The following is a 25530-nucleotide window of genomic DNA, read 5'->3' on the forward strand; positions in this document are numbered from 1 at the left end:
AGCTGCATCCCTATAACATTTTTGCTTTTCTTGTTGAAAAGGTGTTTGCATATCCAGATTTAGCTCCTTGTGGTTAGAAATATGATTTAATTTTTACTAAAATTAAATTTACTAAAATTACTAAAATTTCTATACCATAATCTAATAGATAAATAGTACATTTTCATCTCATGTTTATAGAATTGAAAAAGAGTTTGGAGGGTAGGATAGTGCATTCTGGAAACTTGTGTTAGATTTTAGTCCATATTTTCATACTCCTTAGTTCACATGGGTATCTGTACTTACTTCCACCTGCCTCAAGTCCATTTCTTGATCTTGGAAACAACACAACTTTCCGAATTTCTACCCTGGCTTTTTTGCACTAGGCTGATGCTATTTATGTCATTTAATTGTGATGTCAGTACTATGAAATAGTCTTTTTTTTTTCTTTTAAGATTTTATTTATTTATTTATGAGAGAGTGCGTGTAAGCCCAAGCAAGGGGAGAGGCAGGCAGAGGGAGTAGCAGGCTCTCTGCTGCGGCACTTGATCCTAGGATCATGACAAGAGCGGAAGGCTGAGGCTCCACTGACTGAATCACTCAGGCATACCTGAAATAGTCTTAGATGTAGTTTACAAAGCAGAAAACAAAAGTATGAAGTGGTAATTTGCTGAGGTCCCACACAGCATATAAGTGGCAAAGCTAGGTTTTATTTTTATTATTTTTAAGATTTTTATTTATGTATTTATTTGACAGAGAGAGAGATCACAAGTAGGTAGAAAGACAGGCAGAGAGAGGGAGGGAGAAGCAGGCTTCCCGCTGAGCAGAGAGCCTGATCCTGAGATCCTGAGATCATGACCTGAGGCAAAAGCAGAGGCTTAGCTCGCTGAGCCACCCAGGCACCCCCAAAGCTTGGTTTTAAACTTGTATCTTAAACTCCCGAAGTCTTTCTGTCAAGAATGCCAAAATGCCAACCCATTAATTTATATTGAGAGGTGTCTTTGTCAGATTGATCAGATTTGCATATGCTCCAGTACCTGTTCTGAAGATTGCTTCAGACAGTTTTAGTCAGTTGGCTCCATTTTGGACAATTTTGAGTTTCGATTGATAAATGCTTTGTTTAGCTATTATAATAATACTGTTTACATTTTCTAAGACTTCATGATCTCTGATTTTGTTTGTTTACTCAGCCATATGAAAACAAATAGTGTAAGGATTTTCTGTTATGGGTAGTATTTTTTTCATTTTTAAATTCTTACAGAGCATCACATTATTGGTATTTCTTTTTGGTATACTATTAGGTGTTATTAAACCACTCTTATATTTTAGTTGTCCTAATTCATATTTGTAATTGTAGCTCTCTATTCAAATGATTAGCGGTCTCTAAACAAACACTGTATCATGTTTATACTAATCCTATGATTATATTAACAGATTAAAAAACATCATTTCCTTTGTCAACTGACCCACTACTTCTTTGGTGATCACATCCAGTCTCTTGACTTTAAATACCATATATAAGTTTATGTCTCCCAGATTTATGTCTCCAGGCTGGACTTTACCCTAGACTCCAGAGTTATTCAAATGTCTATTGAGTTCCTTCCTTTAGAAATTTAATGGGGCCACAATGTTTAAAAAGCCAAACTCCCAAGCTGCCTATCCCCCGCCCACCTCTTTTCCATAACCCTGTCTTCCACCCTTTAGTTGCTCAGGCATTAAAGCCGTAGTCATCTTTGATGTTTTCTTTCTCCCCTGTATTCAGTATATCAGCATATCCTGTCTAATCAATTTTCAAATAGAGTCAGTAATTTTTTACTACAAAACTGGCTTAAGCCACCATCATATACTTTTGCTGAATTCTGTTAGGCTTGCACCTTATATTAAGGCCCTGTCTCATCTTCTTGTTGTCACATCCCTTATAGGTGGTATTTTAAATTGCAAATCCTCACTCCTACCAAGGAGACTTATACACTTGGAAGAAGGTGATTGTGTGTGTGTGTGTTCCCCTCTTTCCACAATACTTGATTTCTAACATAATATACATTTTACTTATGTATTTATTGTCTGTCTCTACCTGGTAGAAGATAAGGTAGGGATTTTTATCTGCTTTGTTTACTGCTATGTACTAGTGTCAGACTTTCAGTAAGTATGAATATATGAATGTTAATTTTGTTAAATTATCACTTTTTTTCCCCCTGGTGTTTAAAATTCTTTTATTTTGAAATAATTTCAGATGGAGAAAATTTGCAAGAATTTTACAAAATTTTCTATGCAGATTCTTCATACAGATTGTCTACATATTAGCATTTTGCTATGTTTGTTTTATCCTATTTTTTCCTCTCTCTATATACATATACATGTAAGTATATATTTTTATATATGTAAGCCTGTACAGTATCTCTCCCCCTTATCTACAGGGGAGCCCCCAGTGGATGCCTGAAACTGCGGATTGGAACAAATAGTATATATACTATTCTTTTCCTATATATACATATCTAGGATAAAGTTTAGTTTTCTTTATTTAGTTATTGAGACAGAGCATGTGTGCACGGAAGTGAGGGTGAGGAGCAGAGGGAGGAGGGAGAGAGAGGATCTCAAGCAGGTTCCATGCTCAGAGCAGAGCCCTACACTCTGATCAGTCTCATGACCCTGAGATCATGACCTGAGCTGAAATCAAGAGTTGGATGTTTAACTGACTGAGCCACCCAGGCACCACAGTAAAGTTTAATTTATAAGTTAGGCATATTAAGAGATTAATAACAAAAACAACCAAAAACAATTAAAATAATTTTCTATAATAAAAGTTATATGAATCTCTCACAGAATATCTCATTGTAATATACTCACATTCTTGTGATGATATGAGATGAGAAAATACCTACATGATGTGATGAAGCAAGGTGAATGATGTAGATATTGTTTTACAGTGTTAACCTACTATTGATATTCTGATGATAAGTCAGAAGGAGGATCACCTGCTTCTGAACTGGGCTTGACTGCAAGTAACTCAAACTGAGGAACGTAAACTATGGATAAAGGGAGTCTATTATATTATTTATCTATAATTACTTTTGAAGTGTTTGAGAGGAACAGACATGGTGCCACATTACTCCCAGTGCTTTTGTATGAATTTCCTTAAAATCAAGGACACTCTTTTATACAACCACAGCACAATTATGAAAATGAGGAAAATAATATTGATATAACACTGTTATCTGTACATTTCGTTCAGTTTTTACTGGTTGTCTTAGTAATACCCTAAGGAAAGAAAAAAAAATGTTTCTTCCTGGGTCAGAAATCAGTCCAGGATTTCATTTTGCTGTTAGTTGTCATGTAAATCAACACATCTGTAACATAACCTATCTTTAGTCTCTGGTTTAATGTTTTATTAAGGATTTTGTTTTCTTTGTTCTATTTAAGTGACAGCCTGAACTTGTTCTCAGAATTATTGACTTTAATATTTGCCTTGACTGAAAAGGAAAGGTAACTAAAGTTTTTTTTTTTGTTTTTTTTTTTTAAATTTTTTTATTTTTTCAGCATAACAGTATTCATTATTTTTGCACCACACCCAGTGCTCCATGCAATCTGTGCCCTCCACAATACCCACCACCTGGTGCCCCAACCTCCCACCCCCCACCCCTTCAAAATTCCCAGATCGTTTTTCAGAGTCCATAGTCTCTCATGGTTCACCTCCCCTTCCAATTTCCCTCAACTCCCCTCTCCATCTCCCCTTGTCCTCCATGCTATTTGTTATGCTCCACAAATAAGTGAAACCATATGATAATTGACTCTCTCTGCTTGACTTATTTCACTCAGCATAATCTCTTCCAGTCCCGTCCATGTTGCTACAAAACTTGGGTATTCATCCTTTCTTTCTTTCTTTCTTTTTTTTTTTTTTTTTTTTTTTACAGCTTTATAAACATATATTTTTATCCCCAGGGGTACAGGTATGCGAATCGCCAGGTTTACACACTTCACAACCATAGCACATACCCTCCCCAATATCCATAACCCCACGCCCTCTCCCAACCCCCTCCCCCCATCAACCCTCAGTTTGTTTTGTGAGATTAAGAGTCACTTATGGTTTGTCTCCCTCCCAATCCCATCTTGTTTCATTTACTCTTCTCCTACCCCCTCAACCCCCCATGTTGCATCTCCTCTCCCTCATATCAGGGAGATCATATGATAGTTGTCTTTCTCCGATTGACTTATTTCGCTAAGCATGATACCCTCTAGTTCCATCCACGTCGTCGCAAATGGCAAGATTTCATTTCTTTTGATGGCTGCATAGTATTCCATTGTGTATATATACCACATCTTCTTTATCCATTCGTCTGTAGATGGACATCTAGGTTCTTTCCATAGTTTGGCTATTGTAGACATTGCTGCTATAAACATTCGGGTGCACGTGCCCCTTCGGATCACTACGTTTGTATCTTTAGGGTAAATACCCAGCAGTACAATTGCTGGGTCATAGGATAGTTCTATTTTCAACATTTTGAGGAACCTCCATGCCGTTTTCCAGAGTGGTTGCACCAGCTTGCATTCCCACCAACAGTGTAGGAGGGTTCCCCTTTCTCCGCATCCTCGCCAGCATCTGTCATTTCCTGTCTTGTTAATTTTAGCCATTCTGACTGGTGTGAGGTGATATCTCATGGTGGTTTTGATTTGTATTTCCCTGATGCCGAGTGATATGGAGCACTTTTTCATGTGTCTGTTGGCCATCTGGATGTCTTCTTTGCAGAAATGTCTGTTCATGTCCTCTGCCCATTTCTTGATTGGATTATTTGTTCTTTGGGTGTTGAGTTTGCTAAGTTCTTTATAGATTTTGGACACTAGCCCTTTATCTGATATGTCATTTGCAAATATCTTCTCCCATTCTGTCAGTTGTCTTTTGGTTTTGTTCACTGTTTCCTTTGCTGTGCAAAAGCTTTTGATCTTGATAAAATCCCAAAAGTTCATTTTTGCCCTTGCTTCCCTTGCCTTTGGTGATGTTCCTAGGAAGATGTTGCTGCGGCTGACGTCGAAGAGGTTGCTGCCTGTGTTCTCCTCGAGGATTTTGATGGATTCCTTTCTCACATTGAGATCCTTCATCCATTTTGAGTCTATTTTCGTGTGTGGTGTAAGGAAATGATCCAATTTCATTTTTCTGCATGTGGCTGTCCAATTTTCCCAACACCATTTATTGAAGAGGCTGTCTTTGTTCCATTGGACATTCTTTCCTGCTTTGTCGAAGATGAGTTGACCATAGAGTTGAGGGTCCATTTCTGGGCTCTCTATTCTGTTCCATTGATCTATGTGTCTGTTTTTGTGCCAGTACCATGCTGTCTTGATGATGACAGCTTTGTAATAGAGCTTGAAGTCCGGAATTGTGATGCCACCAACTTTGGCTTTCTTTTTCAATATTCCTTTGGCTATTCGAGGTCTTTTCTGGTTCCATATAAATTTTAGGATTATTTGTTCCATTTCTTTGAAAAAAATGGATGTTACTTTGATAGGAATTGCATTAAATGTGTAGATTGCTTTAGGTAGCATAGACATTTTCACAATATTTATTCTTCCAATCCAGGAGCATGGAACATTTTTCCATTTCTTTGTGTCTTCCTCAATTTCTTTCATGAGTACTTTATAGTTTTCTGAGTATAGATTCTTAGTCTCTTTGGTTAGGTTTATTCCTAAGTATCTTATAGTTTTGGGTGCAATTGTAAATGGGATGGACTCCTTAATTTCTCTTTCTTCTGTCTTGTTGTTGGTGTAGAGAAATGCAACTGATTTCTGTGCATTGATTTTATATCCTGACACTTTACTGAATTCCTGAACAAGTTCTAGCAGTTTTGGAGTGGAGTCTTTTGGGTTTTCCACATAGAGTATCATATCATCTGCGAAGAGTGATAGTTTGACTTCTTCTTTGCCGATTTGGATGCCTTTAATTTCCTTTTGTTGTCTGATTGCTGAGGCTAGGACTTCTAGTACTATGTTGAATAGCAGTGGTGATAACGGACATCCCTGCCGTGTTCCTGACCTTAGCGGAAAAGCTTTCAGTTTTTCTCCATTGAGAATGATATTTGCGGTGGGTTTTTCATAGATGGCTTTGATAATATTGAGGTATGTGCCGTCTATCCCTACACTTTGAAGAGTTTTGATCAGGAAGGGATGCTGTACTTTGTCAAATGCTTTTTCAGCATCTATGGAGAGGATCATATGGTTCTTGTTCTTTCTTTTATTAATGTGTTGTATCACATTGATTGATTTGCGGATGTTGAACCAGCCTTGCAGCCCTGGAATAAATCCCACTTGGTCGTGGTGAATAATCCTTTTAATGTACTGTTGAATCCTATTGGCTAGTATTTTGGCGAGAATTTTTGCATCTGTGTTCATCAAGGATATTGGTCTGTAGTTCTCTTTTTTGTTGGGATCCTTGTCTGGTTTTGGGATCAAGGTGATGCTGGCCTCATAAAATGAGTTTGGAAGTTTTCCTTCTATTTCTATTTTGTGGAACAGTTTCAGGAGAATAGGAATTAGTTCTTCTTTAAATGTTTGGTAGAATTCCCCCGGGAAGCCGTCTGGCCCTGGGCTTTTGTTTGTTTGGAGATTTTTGATGACTGTTTCAATCTCCTTACTGCTTATGGGTCTGTTCAGGCTTTCTATTTCTTCCTGGTTCAGTTGTGGTAGTTTATATGTCTCTAGGAATGCATCCATTTCTTCCAGATTGTCAAATTTGTTGGCGTAGAGTTGCTCATAGTATGTTCTTATTAGAAAGAAAAAAAAAAAAGAAACTATTAAAAAAAAGAAAGCCGATAAAGAAAAAATATAAAAAGAGGAAAAAAATATATATATTAGATAAACTATTTAAAAAACGTTAAAAAAAGAAAACGGTAAAAGTTAAAAAAAATTCAGCAGAAGAAGAGAAAAAGAAAAAAAAATTGAAAAAGAAAAAAAAATTAAATTAACTGCAAGGCTAAAAAATCATGGGGAGAAAGCCATGAGTTCCGTGCTTTGCTTTCTTCTCCTCTGGAATTCCGCCGCTCTCCTTGGTAGGTGAACTTGGTCCTGGCTGGGTTTCCCGTTGATCTTCTTGCAGAAAGTGGTTGATTTTCTGTTTCTGGAATTGCTGTTCTTCTTCTCTTCAATTTCCCGTTGGATTTGTAGGTGTTTACAATCTTTAGATAAGCTATTTAGCTGATCTCCCGCTACCCGAAGTAGTCTCAGCCTGCTACTTCTCCGCCATCTTGACTCCTCCTCCGGTAACTAAAGTTTTTACTTTAATTTCTATATATTCATACACATGGAAAATGGGAGAATATATAGGAAAATATTAACAAGCATCAGAAGAACAGGGTTAATAGGTAAATTTGTAAGAGTTGGATCTTCTAAATTACTTGGTACTTTTATGTAGAATATTACAAATTTCATGACATTTAAATATTTTACATAATTTTTAATGGCTTTGTGGTATTTTGTACCAAATTATTTAAACCCCTATCATCAAACATTTATATTAAAAGTCCTTCATTAATCTAACCCATACTGATGGAAACTATCTCACAAATACATTTTCCATGCTGATATAAACTGTCTCCCAAATAAAATTTGCTAGATGTTTTGATCTTTTTTTAATCCTAAATTCTTAAAATTGGAGTTGGTCAGTCAGAAAGATATGCCATGTTTTGAAAGCTTTGGATGTGTATTACAGGTTGGCCTTTCACACAGCAAAATACACAGCATTGCCCATCTTACTGTTGATTATACTGATTACTAAAACTTTACATATTTCCGAGTGGTGTAAACTTTTAACAATATGTTTTGAAATATTGATCATTTGTGTTTCTTTTCCAAATTGCCTATTTGCCATTTTCTATAGGTCTTCTCTTTTTATTTTTCTAAGAAACAGTAATCTCTTTATAATACGACTTTTGTCGCTTAAGCCTACACACTTGATCACATTCTGAAATGTACTCATCGTTTGGACTTGTATCTCCTTTTTCAAACTAGCTTTGTTACCTATTTTTAATTTTTCATGTAATATTTCTCCTGTTGACTGGTTTTTAGTTTGGACTTCCTTCAGTTTATTAAAACTAGCTCAGTTCTTCCAAGAACTCACAATTAAAACGTGAATCACCATTGAGTTTCTTCATCCTCCCTTCCTTTCCCTCTCTCCAATATCTAATTAGAGTCTCATCTGATAAAATTTTATTTCACAGTGTCTTCTATATCTGTCTCTTCTTTTCCTTTCCCCAATTTCATTTTTTTATGTTTCACTTTATATGGGGTTTGAACTGTTACATTCCTACTTTTAGTAGGAAGTCTTTTCCCTTTTCAGTTCCATTTTAAAAAATATTGTCAAGTTGACCTTTAAAAAAGATTTTACTTATTAATTTATTTGACAAAGAGAGATATCACAAGTAGGCAGAGGAGCAGGTGGGAGTGGGGGAGAAGCAGGCCCCCTGCTGAGCAGAGAGCCCTATATGGGGCTCAATTCCAGGGCCCTGAGATCATGACCTGAGCCGAAGGCAGAGGCTTAACCCACTGAGCCACCCAGGTGCCCCATGTTGACCTTTTTAAAAACTTGTTCAAATAACAAGAAGTGCCTTTTTGTTTGACTTAGGTTCTTCTAACTTAAAACCTACTATTTTATTGTTTCCTTATTCATAACCTTTCTTTCAGTCATATACATTTCTTTGTCCTTCTCTATGTGTAGGTGTCTTGTGCTTTCCCACTTCTGTGCATTAGCTCGTGGTGTTTGCTCTTTGTGGAATCCTTGCTTTCTAAATTCTGGTCATGATAGTTGTACCAATTTTACTGATCCATTAAGTCCCAACTGGCAGCTCATCTCTTCTGTGAAACTCTCTGGTTACCTGTTACTGGAAAGTATTTGTCCTTTCATAGAACCCTTCCAGCATTTGCCTTAAACCAAATTGCCATGAAGTGTTTCTTATATGTATTATGTATTTATATGTATTATGTTACAGTTATTTGTGTTCCTTGTTTTCTTTTAATTATTTGTATATAATTTTGTATTGTTATTCTAAGTATGTTTTATATACACTTTTGTGAAAGGGTAGTTATTATTGTACATTTGGTGCTTATGAGCAAATTCAGGTAAGGCATAAAGCTAATTTAAAACAGTTAGCTTTCAGTTACTGTTAGTTGCTGTCTTTAAAAAGTTTTACCAGAATTGTAGGTATGCATTTAGGTTAAGTAACAGATACTTTCAATAAAGCAATTTCTGATATATGATTACATCATCTTCACAAACATGTAGTGAAGGTTGTGTAGGTTTATGACTTCATGAGCATATTTTCTGTGAAAGTTGTTACTTAGTAATTTAGTCAGGCTTTGTTTCCGATAGTTTTGATTTCCTACATGTAATCATTACCATCTTTTCCCCCCACTCTGTTTCTGGAATGTCCAGCAGTGAAAACATGACTCTAGTTTCCTTTATTATTAACCCTATGGACCATGACATCTCTTACTTACACTATTTTTTAAAATTGTTTTTATTAACGTACATTGTATTATTTGCGCCAGGGGTACATGTCTGTGAATCATCAGGCTTACATACTTACCAGCACTCAGTATAGCACATACCCTCCCCAATTTCCATAACGCAACCACCCTCTCCATGCCCCCCTCACCTCGGCAACCCTCAGTTTGTTTTCTGAGATTAAGAGTCTCTTATGGTTTGTCTCCCCGCCGATCCCATCTTGTTTCATTTTTTTCCCTGCCCTTCGCCCTCAAATTCCTCATATCAGAGATCATATGATAATTGTCTTTCTCTGATTGACTTATTTCACTCTGCATATTACCCCCTAGTTCCATCCACGTCGTTGCAAATGGCAAGATTTCATATCTTTTGGTGGCTGCACAGTATTCCATTGTGTATATATACCACATCTTTATCCATTCATCTGTTGATGGACATCTAGGTTCTTTGCATTGTTTGGCCATTGTGGACATTGCTGCTATAAACATATAGTGTGATTGCTGGGTCGTAGGGTAGCTCTATTTTCAACTTTTTGAGGAACCTGCTTGCTGTTTTCCAGAGTGGATGCACCAGCCTGCATTCCCACCAACAGTGTAGGAGGGTTCCCTTTTCTCTGCATCCCCGCCAGCATCTGTCGTTTCCTGACTTGTTCATTTTAGCCATTCTGACTGGTGTAAGGTGGTATCTCATTGTGATTTTGATGTGTATTTCTCTGACGCCGAGTGGTGCAGAGCACTTTTTCATGTGTCTGTTGGCCATCTGCCATCTGGATGTCTTCTTTGTAGAAATGTCTGTTCATGTCTTCTGCCCATTTCTTGATTGGTTATTTGTTCTTTGGGTGTTGAGATTGATAAGTTCTTTATAGATTTTGGATACTAGCCCTTTATCTGCTGTGTCATTTGCGAATATCTTCTCCTATTTTGTCGGTTGTCTTTTGGTTTTGTTGACTGTTTCCTTTACTGTGCGAAAGCTGTTGATCTTGAAGTCCCAATAGTTCATTTTGCCCTTGCTTCCCTTGCCTTTGGCAATATTACTAGGAAGAAGTTGCTGCGGCTGAGGTCGAAGAGGTTGCTGCCTATGCTCGCCTCAAGGATTTTGACGGATTCCTGTTCTCACATTGAGGTCTTTCATCCATTTTGAGTCAATTTTTGTGTGTGGTGTAAGGAAATGGTCCAGTTTCATTCTTCTTCATGTGGCTGTCCGGTTTTCCCAACACCATTTGTTGGAGAGACTGTCTTTTTTCCATTTCCATTTCGTGCTTTGTCAAAGATTATTTCACCATAGAGTTGAGGGTCTATTCCTGGGCTCTCTGTTGAGTTCCATTGATCTATGTGTCTGTTTCTGTGCCGGTACCATACTGTCTTGATGAAGACAGCTTTGTAATATAGAGCTTGAAGTCTGGAATTGTGATGCCACCAACTTTGGCTTTCTTTGTCAACATTGCTCTGGCTGTTCAGGGTCTTTTCTGGTTCCATATAAATTTTAGGATTATTTGTTCCATTTCTTTGGAAAAAATGGATGGTATTCTGGGGGGGATTGCATTAGACATGTAGATTGCTTTAGGTAGCATAGACATTTTCACAGTATTTGTTCTTCCAATTCATGAGCATGGAACATTTTTCCATTTCTTTGTGTCTTCCCCCATTTCTTTCATGAGTACTTTATAGTTTTCTGAGTACAGAGTCTTTGCCTCTTTGGTTAGGTTTATTCCTAGGTATCTTATGGTTTTGGGTGCAATTGTAAATGGGATTGACTGCTTAATTTCTCTTTCTTCTCTCTTGTTGTTTGTGTATAGAAATGCAACTGGTTTCTGTGCATTGATTTTATATCCTGACATGTAAGTGAATTCCTATATGAGTTCTGGCATTTTTGGAGTGGAGTATTTTGGGTTTTCCACATAAAGTATTGTATCATTTGCAAAGAGTGAGAGTTTGACTTCTTCCTTGCCTGTTCAGATGCCTTTAATTTCTTTTTGTTGTCTGATTGCTGAGGCTAGGACTTCTAGTACTATGTTGAATAGCAGTGGTGATAGTGGACATTCCTGCCGTGTTCCTGACCTTAGGGGAAAAGCTCTCAGTTTCCCCCCATTGAGAATGATATTCGACATGGGTTTTTCATAGATGGCTTTGATGATATTGAGGTATGTGCCCTCTATCCCTACACTCTGAAGAGTTTCGATCAAGAAGGGATGCTGTACTTTGTCAAATGCTTTTTCAGCATCTGTTGAGAGTATCATACGGTTCTTGTTCTTTCTTTTATTAATGTACTGTATCACATTGATTGAGTTGTAGGATGTTGAACCAACCTTGCAGCCCTGGAATAAATCCCACTTGGTCGGGGTGAATAATCCTTTTAATGTACTGTTGGAGCCTATTGGCTAGTATTTTGATGAGAATTTTTGCATCCGTGTTCATCAAGGATATTGGTCTGTAATTCTCTTTTTTGGTGGGGTCTTTGTCTGGTTTTGGGATCAAGGTAGTGCTGACCTCATAAAACGAGTTTGGAAGTTTTCCTTCCATTTCCATTTTTTGGGAACAGTTTAGGAGAATAGGTATTAATTCTTCTTTAAATGCTTGGTAGCATTCCCCTGGGAAGCCGTCTGGCCCTGGGCTCTTGTTTGTTGGGAGATTTTTGATGACTGCTTCAATCTCCTTACTGGTTATGGGTCTGTTCAGGTTTTCTTTGTCTTCCTGGTTCAGTTTTGTTAGTTTATATGTCTCTAGGAATGCACCCATTTCTTCCAGATTGTCAAATTTGCTGGCGTATAGTTGCTCATAGTACGTTCTTAAAATTGTTTGTATTTCTTTGGTGTTGGTTGTGATCTCTCCTCTTTCATTCACGATTTTATTAATTTGGGTCCTTTCTCTTTGCTTTTGCAGAAGTCTGGCCGGGGGTGTGTATCAATCTTACTAATTCTTTCAGAGAACCAGCTCCTAGTTTCATTGATTTGTTCTACTGTTCTTTGGCTTCTGTTTCATTGATTTCTGTTCTGATGTTGATTATTTCTCTTCTCCTGCTGGGTTTAGGCTTTCTTCGCTGTTCTTTTTCCAGCTCCTTTAGGTGTAGGGTTAGGTTGTGTACTTGAGACCTTTCTTCTTTCTTGAGAAAGGCTTGTATCGCTATATACTTTCCTCTCAGGACTGCCTTTGCTGTGTCCCACAGATTTTGAGCAGTTGTGTTTTCATTTTCATTTCTTTCCTGAATTTTTTCAGTTCTTTAATTTCCTGGTTGACCCATTCATTCTTTAGTAGGATGCTCTTTAGCCTCCGTGTATTTCTGTTCTTTCCAGCTTTCCTCTTGTGATTGAGTTCTCGCTTCAGAGCTAGAACATTGTGGTCTGAAAATATTCAGGGAACGATCCCATCTTTGGTACTGGTTAAGACGTGATTTTGTGAGCCAGGATGTGATCTATTCTGAAGCACGTCCCATGTGCACTAGAGAAGAATGTGTATTCTGTTGCTTTCGGATGGAACGTTCTGAATATATCTGTGATGTCCGTGTAGTCCAGTGTGTCATTTAAAGCCTTTATTTCCTTGTTGATCTTTGGCTTAGATGATCTGTCCGTTTCTGTGAGGGAGGTGTTAAAGTCCCCTACTGTAATTGTATTATTGTCAATGTGTTTCTTTGATTTTGTTATTAATTGGTTTATATAATTGGCCACTCCCAGGTTAGGGGCATAGACATTTAAAACTGTTACATCTTCTTGTTGGACAGACCCTTTAAGTATGATAGGGTGTCCTTCCTCATCTCTTGTTATAGTCTTTGGCTTAACGTGTAATTTATCTGATATAAGGATTGCCACCCCAGCTTTCTTTTGATGTCCATTAGCATGGTAAATTATTTTCTACCCCCTCACTTTCAAATGGAGGTGTCTTTGGGTCTAAAATGAGTTTCTTGTAGACAGCATATCGATGGGTCTTGTTTTTTTTTAATACATTCTGATACCCTGTGTCTTTTGATTGGGGCATTTATCCCATTCACATTCAGGGTAACTATTGGGAGATGTGAATTCAGTGCCATCGTATTGCCTGTAAGGTGACTGTTACAGTATATTGTCTCCGTTCCCTTGTGGTCTGTTACTTTTAGGCTCTCTCTTCGCTTGGAGGACCCCTTTCAATATTTTTTGTATGGCTGGTTTGATGTTTGCAAATTTTCTTAATTTTTGTTTGTCCCGGAAGCTTTTTATCTCTCCTATTTTCAGTGACAGCCTACCTGGATATAGTATCCTTGGCTGGATATTTTTCTCGTTTACTCCTCTGAATATATCATGCCAGTCCTTTCTGGCCTGCCAGGTCTCTGTGGATAGGTCTGCTGCCAATCTATTATTTCTGCCATTGTATGTTATAGACTTCTTGTCCTGAGCTGCTTTCTGGATTCTCTCTTTGTCACTGAGACTTGTAAGTTTTACTAGTAGATGATGGGGTGTGGACCTATTTTTACTAATTTTGAGGGGCGGTTCTCTGTGCCTCCTGGATTTTGATGCTTGTTCCTTTTCCATATTAGGGAAATTCTCCACTATAATTCGCTCCAGTATACCTTCTGCACCTCCCCCCCCCTTTCTTCTGGAATCCTGTTATTCTAATACTGTTTTGTCTTATGGTATCACTTATCTCTGGATATTCTCCCCTCGTGGTCCAGCAGTTGTTTGTCTCTCTTTTGCTCAGCTTCTTTATTCTCTATCATTTGCTCTTCTGTATCACTACTTCTGTCTTCTGCCTCATTTGTCCTAGCAGTTAGAGCCTCCATTTTTTTATTGCACCTCATCAATAGCTTTTTAAATCAGCTTGGTTAGATTTCAGTTCTTTTATTTCTCCAGACAGTGTCTCTAATAATCTTCCAAGCCTTTTTCGAGTCCAGCTAGCACCTGGAGAATCATTATTCTGAACTCTAGATCTGACATATTACCAGTGTCCGTATTGATTAGGTCCCTAGCCATTGGTACTGCCTCTTGTTCTTTTTTTTGTGGTGATTTTTTCCATCATTTTATCCAGATAAGAATAGTGGAACGAGAGAATAAAATACTAAAAGGGTGGCAAAGACTCAGAAAAATATGCGCTAATCAAGTCTGAGGAGACCTGAAACTGGGGGAAGAGAAAAAGGGGGAAATAAAAAAATTAGACAAAAAAATATATATCTTAGACTGGTGAATAGAACAGATCCACCCACTTGACTTCGGGTATATTCTGTTCACTTAGATGAAACTACCTCCTAAAATTTTAAAGAAAGTAAAACTTATATATATACAAAAATAAGGGTAAACGTGATGAAGGGATGGAATATGAGTGTAAAGATGAAGATTAAAAACGATTGTAAAAAAGGCACTGAGAAGATAAATTGTTTGGAAAAAGAAAAAAAAAAGAGCATACATGATATGGCTGGAGACTAGAAGAAAGCCATGTGTTAGATTTAGAGTATAGTTTGGTCTATTAGAAGAAATTGTATCCCAAAATTTCAAAGAAAGAAACCTATATGTATACAAAAAATAAAGTTAAATAGAATGAAGTGATAAAATAGGAGTATGACAATGGTAATATAAAAAGACTTTTTAAAAAAGCTATTATTAAGATAAAGTAGTTTGAAACTGTTAAACGAGGAAAGAGGAAATTTAAAAAAATTGAATAAGAAAAAAAAATTTAACTTTGGATGACTAAAGGAGTATGGGGTAAACACCATGAATTACTTTCCCTTAGCTCTAGAATTCTACAGTTCTTGTTGATTGGTGAACTTGGTCTTGGCTGAATGTTCTTGTTGATCTTCTGGGGGACGTGCCTGTTGGAGTGATTCTCAGATGTCTTTGCCTGAGGCAGAATTGCATCAACCTTGCCGGGGTCCAGGCTAAGTAATCTGCTCTAGTTTGTGCTCGGTACCTTTTGTTCCCGGAACGCTTTTGTAAGGCTTTGGAGCACAGGAATGAAAATGGCGGCCTTCCAGTCTCCGTCCCGGAGGAGCCAAGTGGTCGGGTCTCCAGTTCTCATTGCGCCTTCAGAGAAAAGCAGTCAATCCCTCCTGTCTCCCTGGTTTCCGGCCCGCTCTCTGTGGACACCTTGCCTGCAACTGCATGTTTCTGTCCGTGGCCCATGGCCCCATTTGGAGTCTCCAAATTTAGCAGATTCCTGGCACTCTTCTCGGGGGAGCTAGTAGGGGGTCTCACCATATGTGCCATTTGTAGGGTCCCTGCTCAAAGAGCAGTGGTCTGACTGTGCCTTGGATCATGGTTTAAGGTAACCCCAAACTGAGAACTTACTCCTCTGCAGTCAACTTTCCCACTCCAATACCTCGCTGCTCTCCTACACTCAGACACCTCCAGACTTTTTATGACCTTGCAGGTCCTGAGACCACATTGCCCCTGTGCGGTCTCCAACTCTGGTTAGCCTCTGGAATGATGTCTCTCAGTGGACCAGACGTCTGAGAGTTCTGATTTTGTGCTCTGATCCTCTACCACTTTTTGGGAGCTGGTCCCCCCGACCAATCTTCCCATTGCTTTGGATTCACTTCTCCACTTGTATTACCTTCCAGAAAGTGGTCGATTTTTTCTTCCTAGCATTTCCTTTCTTCTTCTTTGCTACCTCTGATGAGTTTGTACGTGTTCGGAATGGTTTGATAACTAACTAGCTGAGCTCCTGCGACCTGATGATATTTCAGTCTCCTACTCCTCCGCCATCTTGCTTACTCCACACTTACACTATTTTTAATGGAATTGGAAGCATGATTAGTTCTCCATCACCAACTGACAACAGTGTAATGGGATGTTGGAAAGTACATCTTAAGTAGTAAAAGTTACTTGAAAACCGTGTGTGGTAGTGTATGGAAGGAGCAAATTTTTTTTATGTATCTGATACATAGTAACTGCATGACAAATAAAGAAGTAAGAGTTGTGTTGAACTGTGAAAAAAAAATCCTTTCTCTTACCTTGTGTTATGTAGATTGGATCAGTTTGATTTTTTTCTTTGCTCATGGTTAGGTTCTAGTTCTGCATATTTGGCAGTAATACCACATAAATGTCACTTGAGGTCTTAAGCAGAACTCTGAAAGGTAGAGTAGGTGAGACTCAATAAAACAAGACGTAGAAACTAGACATGCCTGCTAAGTTGAGGCAGGTATTTGGGAAGAGATTTACTTGCTATTAATTCAAGAAAGATTTCCTAGCCAAGAAATTGTTGGGGTAAATGAAATAAGTGGATCTTGTTCCATCAGGGAGACTGTGTGTGTTCAGGATTAGTAAGTGTTTACAGATGTCTTCTGAACTAGATCTTTGCCATCTATGTGGTCTGGCAGCCTCTTGTGGGAGACCCACTTAATGGCGTGGGATCAAGGAAAGGCCTTCAGTCCCTGGGATAGACTGATAATGGTAGAGCAGGATTCTAGCTTCATAGGAACCAGTTTACTGGCTGGGTTACTTAGGTATAAGTAATTTCTAAATTTAGGCAAGCTTAGTTTATAAGATGGCACAGTGTCAGATCTGAAACAATGAAGGAAAGTTGGTCATGGGACATCATCAATTTCTTTCATTTGAGAGCACCTTGGATCCTTGTTTAGGAATGAGAATACAGCTGTATGTCACCTCACGTATATGGCAGAAACGTGTAGGGAAGGGAGCCTTTCAAGTCACAAGTAATTAAAGGGTTATGTATATATTATCACCCTTTAAAATAACTGTCAAAATTCTTAATTTTAAAATTCCCCCTACTCTTCTGCCCATCCCCCACCCCCTGGCCAAACTCCAGAGAAACGTGAAATTTGAGTGGGACAGTTGTAGTTACATGTCTGAGATGGGGATTGTTTTCAGAACTGCAAAATTGTATTCTTTGGGTATAACCTAAAGATTGTATGTATCCTGTTGTATTATTATATTCTCTGTTCTTACTCTTTTTATTAGGGTCAGTTTTTCTGAACATCTTTTCTGATTTTTAGTTTCTGGATTCAGTATATGGCAAGGTCACTCTTGGGATAGTGGAGATAAAAGCGATAGAACCTTAGATAAGATCAAATGGATTTTTATGTTTTTATCCACCCCCCCCCCCCATCATGACCTGTGCTAAAGGTTCCCATGTATGAGATTTCTGGTTTATTTCTTCTGTATTTATGGAATTTAGTTCATACTGTCTATATTCTATTTGTGTGTGTGTTACACACAGACATTTCTACACATATGCAGGCTTGTCATGGTGTTATTTTTAATTGTAAAGGATCCAGAATAAAGTAAATATAAGTCATTGGCTTAGTGTCTAAAAAAATTATGTCCATCAGTTCAATGCAACACTGCAGCTTTCAGAAAAGAAATAAAGTATTCTCTAGGACATACTATAGATTGAAAATATGTGAAAGTAGAATGGTGCAGAGCTGTGCATAAGTAACATAAAACATTATAGATACATGGAAATATATATGCATTTAGGTTTTTTCCAATTTTTCTTTTTAATTTTTGTGAAATACACCTAAGGTTTGCCAACTTAACCATTTTTACCTGTATAGTTCAGTTGTATTAAATACATTCATGATATTGTGCAGTCATTACCACCATCTCTAGAACTTTATTCATATTTTAAAACTAACTCTAAGAAAAATAATACATGGATATGCAGTGTTGGGCATAGAAAATATAGCTGTTAATACTGTAAAAACTTTGTACAGTGACAGATGATAGATTTATTGTGGTGATCACTTTGTAAAGTGATCGCCAAAATACAAATATGTACTCATTATTTTGTACACCTGAAACTATTATAAAATTGCTATACTTCATTAAAAAGAAAAACATAAATTCTACCCATTAAACAATAACTCCCTACTTCTTTTTTCCCTAGCCTCTGGCAACCACTTTCTGTCTCTATGATTTTGACTAAGTACCTTATTTAAGTGGAGTGATTTAGTACTTTTTTGTTATTGGCTTCTTTCACTTAGCATGATATTCTCAAGGTTCATCCATATTGTAGATTATTTTAGAATTTCCTTCCTTTTTAAGGCTGAATAATATTCTGTTGTGTGTATATACCACATTTTTTCATCCATTAATTCAACAATGGATACTTGGGTTGCTTCCATGTTTGAGCTCTTAATGAATAATGTTGCTGTTATGATTGCTATACAAATAACTTTTTGAGAACCTGGTTTCAGTTCTTTTGGGTATATATATATAGTTGGTTGATCATATGGTAATTCTATTTTTATATTTTTGAGGAACTGACATACTGTTTCCCACAATGGCTATACCATTTTACATTTCCATCAACAGTGCACAAGAGTTCTAATGTCTCCACATCCTCTCTAAGAATTGTTTTCTCTTTTTTTGATAGTAGCCATAGTAATAGGTGTGGGGCTCCATCTCATTGTAGTTTTGATGTGCATTTCCCTAATGATTACTGACATTGAGCATCTCTTCTGTGCTTAATGGTCATTTGCATATCTTCTTCGGAGAAATGTCTATTTAGATTATTTTCCAATTTTCAAATCCGGTTATTTGTTGAGTTTTAGTAGTTCTTTATGAATTTTGGATATTAATCTTTTATCAGATACATGATTTGTAAATATTATTTTCCATTCTGTGTGTTGCCTTTTGCTCTTTACCCATTGTGTGGATTTGTCAAAATCATTAAACCATATATGTGAGGATTTGTTTTTTGGGCTCTTTATTATATTCCACTGCTTTGTATGTTTGCTTTCATGCCAGCACCACACTGTTTTTATAGTGTAGCTTTGCAATAAGTTTTCAAGTCAAGAAGTGTGTCTTCCATTGTTGTTGCTTTTCAAGATTATTCTGGTCGTTTGAGATACTTTTGAGAGTCACTATTACTTATAGAATGGGTTTTTCCATTTCTGCAAAATATGTCATTTGGATTTTGATAGAGATTACATTGAATCTGTAGGTTGCTTTGGGGAGTATTGTCATTTTAATAAAATTAACTCTTGCAATCCATGAACATAGAGTGGGTTTCCATTTATTTATTTCTTCTTTTATTCCATATGTATTTCTTTGTTTATATGACATATAAGGAAAGAGTAGTAGTGTTTGTCTCTTAGGAAGGTAGATTGTGGATTGAGGGCAGGGGTGTGCAAGTTTTCATTGTAGAACTTTAATCACCTTTTGAGTTTTAGACCAAGTGAATGTATTACTTATTTAATAAAGAAATATATTTTCCCACCTGTTTTCAGACACATACACACAGTTGTGTGTAGAGACACTTGTGTGCTTGCACAATACTGAGAAAATACCTGTTCCTCTGAAAAGTGAGCACAGAGACAAGTCTTACTAGGGGCCAAAATCAAGAGTCCAGCTGTAAAGAATGAAAGCATGAAACAATGATGTTTTTAAGCAACTTTAAATGTATCAGCCTGTAAAGAGGGATCTGGTGTGGTAGATGACTGAACAGGTGGTAAATGATAGTCTTAGTTGCTATGCTTAGGAGTTTGGATTTTAAATTGATGGTTAATTAGGGTCACCAAAGATCAGAGATTAAACAAGGAAGTAATGGGATTATGTTACATTATAAGAGTTACTGTGATTATAGAATTAGGATAGTGTGGGATCATTTAATAGAAATAGGATGTGAGCCACATCTGCAGCTTAATATTGTCTAAGTTTCAAAAAATGGGTAATGAAATTAATTTTTGTATATCTAAAGTTATTTCATCATGTAATCACTATAACATTATAAGTGAGAGATTTTGTACGCTATTTTTCATTCTGAACTTCATGTCTTCACAATCTTGTGGATATTTTATGCCTATTGCAAATTTTGTTTTTGACTAGCCATATTTCATACGCTCAGTTAGCTTCATGAGAGTAGTGCTATCATGTTAGATAGTACCAATATAGAGAGTCAGGATGTAGTCAGGAGACAATATTCTAGTAATTGCAGTAGAAAATTTTAATTTGATGAAGAATTGTTAATTATTAAAAATTCGTTAATTATTATTTAGGAATTGCAAATTAAGACAACAATAGAATAACAACTGTATACCTATTAAAATGGCTGAAATCCAAATACATGACAAGGTTATAAAGCTGTCAAGGTTACAGAGCATCAGGAGCTCTTATTCATCACTGGAGGGAATACAAAATGTTATATCTACTTTGGAAGATTATTTGGCAGTTTTTTTTACAGAGCTAAACATAGTTTTATCATATGATTGAATAATCATCCTCCTAGATGTTTACACAATTCATTTGGAAATTATGCCTGCACAAAATGCTACATGTGAATGTGTATTGCAGCTTTATTCCTAACGGCCAAGAAATGGTGACCAAGATGTCCATCATTAGGTTAGTGGATGACAAAATGTGATACATTCATACAATGAAATATTACTTAGAAATAAAAAAAATTAGCTAGTCAGCACTAAAAGACATGGATGAATCTTTTTATATATTGTTAAAGTGAGAGATGCAGTCTAACGAGGCTGCATACTATGTGATTTAATTATATGACTGTGAAAGCCAAAGCTATAGTAATGATAAAAGAATTCATTGTTTGCTGAAGAGAAGTGGGAGGTTTGAATGGGAGAAGCACAGGGATTTTTTTAAGGTGATGAGATACCAGATTGTACATACATGACACTGCATTTGTTAAAACCCATTGAACTTAACAGAAAAAGTGAATTTTAGAAGTACAGATTTTATAAAGTCATGTAAGAGGTTAGGTGGATACCAGAAGGGAATGTAGAATGTAAGAAAGCAGTCTACCTCTGTTTGAAGTGTTTGAAACAATGTTATTGAAGGGAATTGGGCAGGAAGTTGCTGACTTAAATAACTTTTGAAATTAATCTGTAAGACTAAAATCAAAGAAACTACATTGTATATGTAAGCAATGGAACCTAGTTAATTGTTTCTGCTGGGGTGTGATTGAACAGTTTTTTTATGTTATACAGTTAGCCACTGTATAGTACATAATTAGTTTTTGATGTAGTACTCAGTGCTTCATTAGTTAAGTGTAACACCCAGTGCTCATCACAGCACATAAATAGTTCTATTACTGCTATACATGTATACTAGTGGGTGTCAGGTTTGTCACTGTTGGGTTGTGACCATATGGATTAGTAAGGGGGACGATGCATTCATATGGTAATGGTTAGAGTTGGAGATAACTAGTATGAACTTATCTTAATATGGATAATAAATTGTTACATGTAGCAGTACTTACACTCAGTATCAAGGAGCAAAACCAAGTGCCCAGATCTTCATCTTTAATATCATTCTTCAGTAAAAGGAACCAGAGCTCCTTGGAGTATTGGCTAGTTCCAAAAATTGAGGAAGGGAGCATACAAGATAAGCCTGCAGAATATTGTGCTGCCAGAAGGTAACCAGTAAGACCCACACATACACACACACACACAGATGGAAATATGTGAAATGGATGCAGGAGCCAACTAAAAGATCTCCCTACGGCCAGAGCTGAAACAGGTTGAAGAACAGAACTGTGTTGAATTATAACTCAAAGTATAAAGTAAGTTTGGATGAGTCCACATTAGTTTAAGTGATCGAATTGAGAACAGATAAATCTCCCTTACTAAAAAATTCTAGATATGTGTAAATACTCCCCCATGAAAGAGGTGGAGAATAACACCCCACCCCATAAATGTGTAGTGGGATGTATGTAGTGTCTTTCTTCCAGAAATACAGAATGGAAAGGGGTGGAAAAGTAACTTTACAGTTGAGAAACATGACAGACACCACCTCAGTCAACTGATTAAGGTCAGCATCCTCAGTGATAAATCATGTTGTTACTGTATACCTTTGATACAAGGTGGAAAAAAAGTAAAACTTTATCTCTTACATCTTCCTCTCCAAACCCTTAATCCCAGTGTAGTGATAAGAAAAACCCATCAGACAAAACCCAGTTGAGAAACATTCTATAAAACACTAGGCCAGAAATCCTCACAACAGTCAGGGTCACCAGAAAGCCTGTCAAAGCCAAGAGGAGTTTAGAGGCACATGACATAAATGTAATAGGGTGTCCTGAATGGGGTCCTGGAACAGAAAATGGCCATTAGGCAAAGCTAAGAAAATCTGAATTAAGTGGGGACTTTTTGTTAATCTCTCAATATTGGTTCACTAACTGTAGCAAATGTACCATACAACTGGTAAGGAGTTAATAATAGGGTAAGTGAATGTGATATATGTGGGAATTTTCTGTACTGTCTTCACAGTTTTTTGGTAAATCTAGAACTGTTATAAAAATAATTTACTTAAAAATAAATAAGTTTATTACATATTAATCTACACACAGAAATGATTGTAAGATTTTTTTTTTTTTAAAGATTTTATTTATTTATTTGACAGAGAGAGATCACAAGCAGGCAGAGAGGCAGGCAGAGAGACAGGAGGAAGCAGGCTCCCTGCTGAGCAGAGAGCCCGATGCGGGACTCGATCCCAGGACTCTGAGACCATGACCTGAGCCGAAGGCAGCGGCTTAACCCACTGAGCCACCCAGGCGCCCTGATTGTAAGATTGTTAACCAAGAAGAGTTGAAAGAGTACTATGAAGAACAGAAGAATAGAAAGTGAAGGGAACAGGTGCAATAAGTTGGGAGGGAAGCCCCTACATACCATATTTTGTAGTATTCCTCCCATGTCCTTTAGTTAAAAAACTGAACACTGTAGCAGATAACAAAAAAGTTTACAGGTCCGGCTCCAGGATCATAATGTGGGACAAACAAGGGTAGATGTGAAGATGAGGAATAAATTGGGAAGGGAAAAGATATCTGAAAGGAAAGGATGAAATCATGTGGCCTATTGATAGGGTTTCAAAACATGTCTATTACATTTAGCAACACTATTTTCATTGGTAAGTTTGGTAAAGCAGTAACTGTGATGAGTTTATATATGAATGAAATTTATGTGAATAATAATAGTGACTCGTAGGCGATTCTGTCAAATTATCCTTGGCTCAAGGGTTAGACATAGATAAGGTGGTAGCTGGTGTTGACTTTTTTTTTTTTTTTTAAGATTTTTATTTATTTATTTGTCAGGGACAGAGGGAGAGAGAGCGAGCGAGCACAGGCAGACAGAGAGGCAGGCAGAGGCAGAGGGAGAAGCAGGTTCCCTGCCCAGCAAGGAGCCCGATGTGGGACTCGATCCCAGGACGCTGGGATCATGACCTGAGCCGAAGGCAGCCGCTTAACCAACTGAGCCACCCAGGCGTCCCAGGTGTTGACTTTTTAAAAAAAATTGGGGACATGGGCTGGGATGTTAATTGAAGAAAGTAAATTCCATCAGAGGCAAGAATGTTTGTTTATTGTTAGTATTTTTAGTACCTAGAACAGTCTTAAATATGTTCAACATATATTGGTTGCATGACTGGATAAAAAAAAATACTCGAGGACTTCTATAGAGAGAGAAGTTGAATAAGCAACATTTCCAAGTAATGCTTTATTGAATAAGGTTTCTGAGGGAATAGTATCGGGAAGGTATAAAGATGGAGATGTCAAAGGGGACATGGTTAAAATATTCAGCATTTGCATTATTGTTGTGTAAAACATTTTTTTAAATTTTCATGTCTTATATAAATTACACTTTGCTGTTTGCAGTTATTACTGAAAACAAATTGTAAAGCTTCCTTTGCTCAGAAATTACACCTCTTAACCTGTAGTAGTGCTAAGTACTTTCCACAGGATGAAACATAATTGTGGTATTCTGCATAAGCAAAGTGTACCTGTATTTAATTTAATTTTTTCCTCATCTTTTTATTCAGTCTACAAATAAGAAACCTCGAAAATCTCCAGGAGAGAAGAGTAGAATTGAAGCTACCATTAGAGGGACGGGCCGTGGAAGAGCAAATGGGCACCCTCAACAGAATGGTGAAGGGGAGCCTGTCACACTATTTGAAGTGGTGAAATTGGGGAAAAGTGCAATGCAGGTAAATTTTAAGTGTTTTTATTTTATTTATAAAGCAGTACTGTCAGTAATCTATGTGGAACCTATTAAGTGGTATTTATATATTTTTGCTGATTGTATAATGAAGTTTATCTTTAAAAATTTTCTTTGTTTTACTTAGTTGCATCAGGAAAGACATTTTGTTTAATGGTAAAATGCACTTTAGATTACAGCGTACTGAGTTAAATGACTTGTATATAATAGCTGCCTGAGAGAATTTTTATTGCCTTACTATATATTTTTAGAATCTGACTTAGTATAAGTAACATATGTGTACTGAAGAATATTTCAAAGAAGAAAGGGTATAAAAAAAGGATTCTTAAGTAGTGAGCTAGGAATAACCACAATTAATATTCATGGTTATTTGGTGTGTGCATGTGATCTTTTATAACATTCCTATTCTCTCTTCTCTCACCTCATTCACTTAACAAACATTATTAAATATTCTGTAAGAGCATATAATTATTGGCTTCTTACTAATTGGCTATAAGGATAAATCACAGTTATTTTACTGTTCTTTTAGTGTATCTTTTCATTTTTTCAGTTACAGAGTTTATTCATTATTCGTGTTTACCTCTTTACCTCTTTTTTTTTTTTTTTTTTTTTTTTTTTTTTTTTTTTTTTCATTTAAAACACTAGAGTTAGGGGCACTTCAGTGACTCAGTTGGTAAGTGTCTGCCTTCACTTCAGGTGGTGATGCCAGTGTCCTGGGATCGAGCCCCGCTTTGCTTCTCCCTCACCAGCTCTCCCTGGTTGTGTTTTCTGTCTCTTAACTATCTCTATCTATCAAATAAAAAAAAATAATATCTTTAAAAAAAAATACACTAGGGCGAAATTTTTTGGTGAAAGGGTATTTCTTAACTTTGTGATACATAAATATATTACTCTCCAAAAAATTTCACTAATCTGTCTTTCACTAGAAGTGTGCCTAGCAACTGGATACTTTATAGTTAGGAATCAATTGATAATATATTGAAAAATGAAAAATTGAAAAATGATAATATATTGAAAAATAATATATTGAAAATATATTGACATTTATTTATTTATGATTGATTGATTGATTGCTTTATTGGGTGGGGGACGATCAGAGGGAGAGTGAGAGAGAAATCCAAGCAGACTCCACACTGATCATGTAGCCCGACTCAGCTCTTGATCTCACAGTTCTGAGATCACCACCTGAGCTGAAACCAAGAATT

At 36.8% G+C, this 25530-nt stretch overlaps 1 protein-coding gene across 3 annotated transcripts in view; it reads left to right on the forward strand.

Moving 5' to 3' along the window:
* STAG1 (stromal antigen 1) overlaps nucleotides 1–25530 on the forward strand; it is a 452889-nt gene that overhangs the window by 141613 nt on the left and 285746 nt on the right. For all 3 annotated transcript variants that reach the window (XM_047736238.1, XM_047736228.1, XM_047736246.1), the window contains one exon: nucleotides 24150–24314. In XM_047736238.1, the coding sequence (XP_047592194.1) occupies nucleotides 24150–24314 (165 nt within the window). The remainder of the gene's footprint in view (nucleotides 1–24149; nucleotides 24315–25530) is intronic.

This window comes from Lutra lutra, chromosome 1 (genome assembly GCF_902655055.1).
Source record: "Lutra lutra chromosome 1, mLutLut1.2, whole genome shotgun sequence".
Lineage (NCBI taxonomy): Eukaryota > Metazoa > Chordata > Mammalia > Carnivora > Mustelidae > Lutra > Lutra lutra.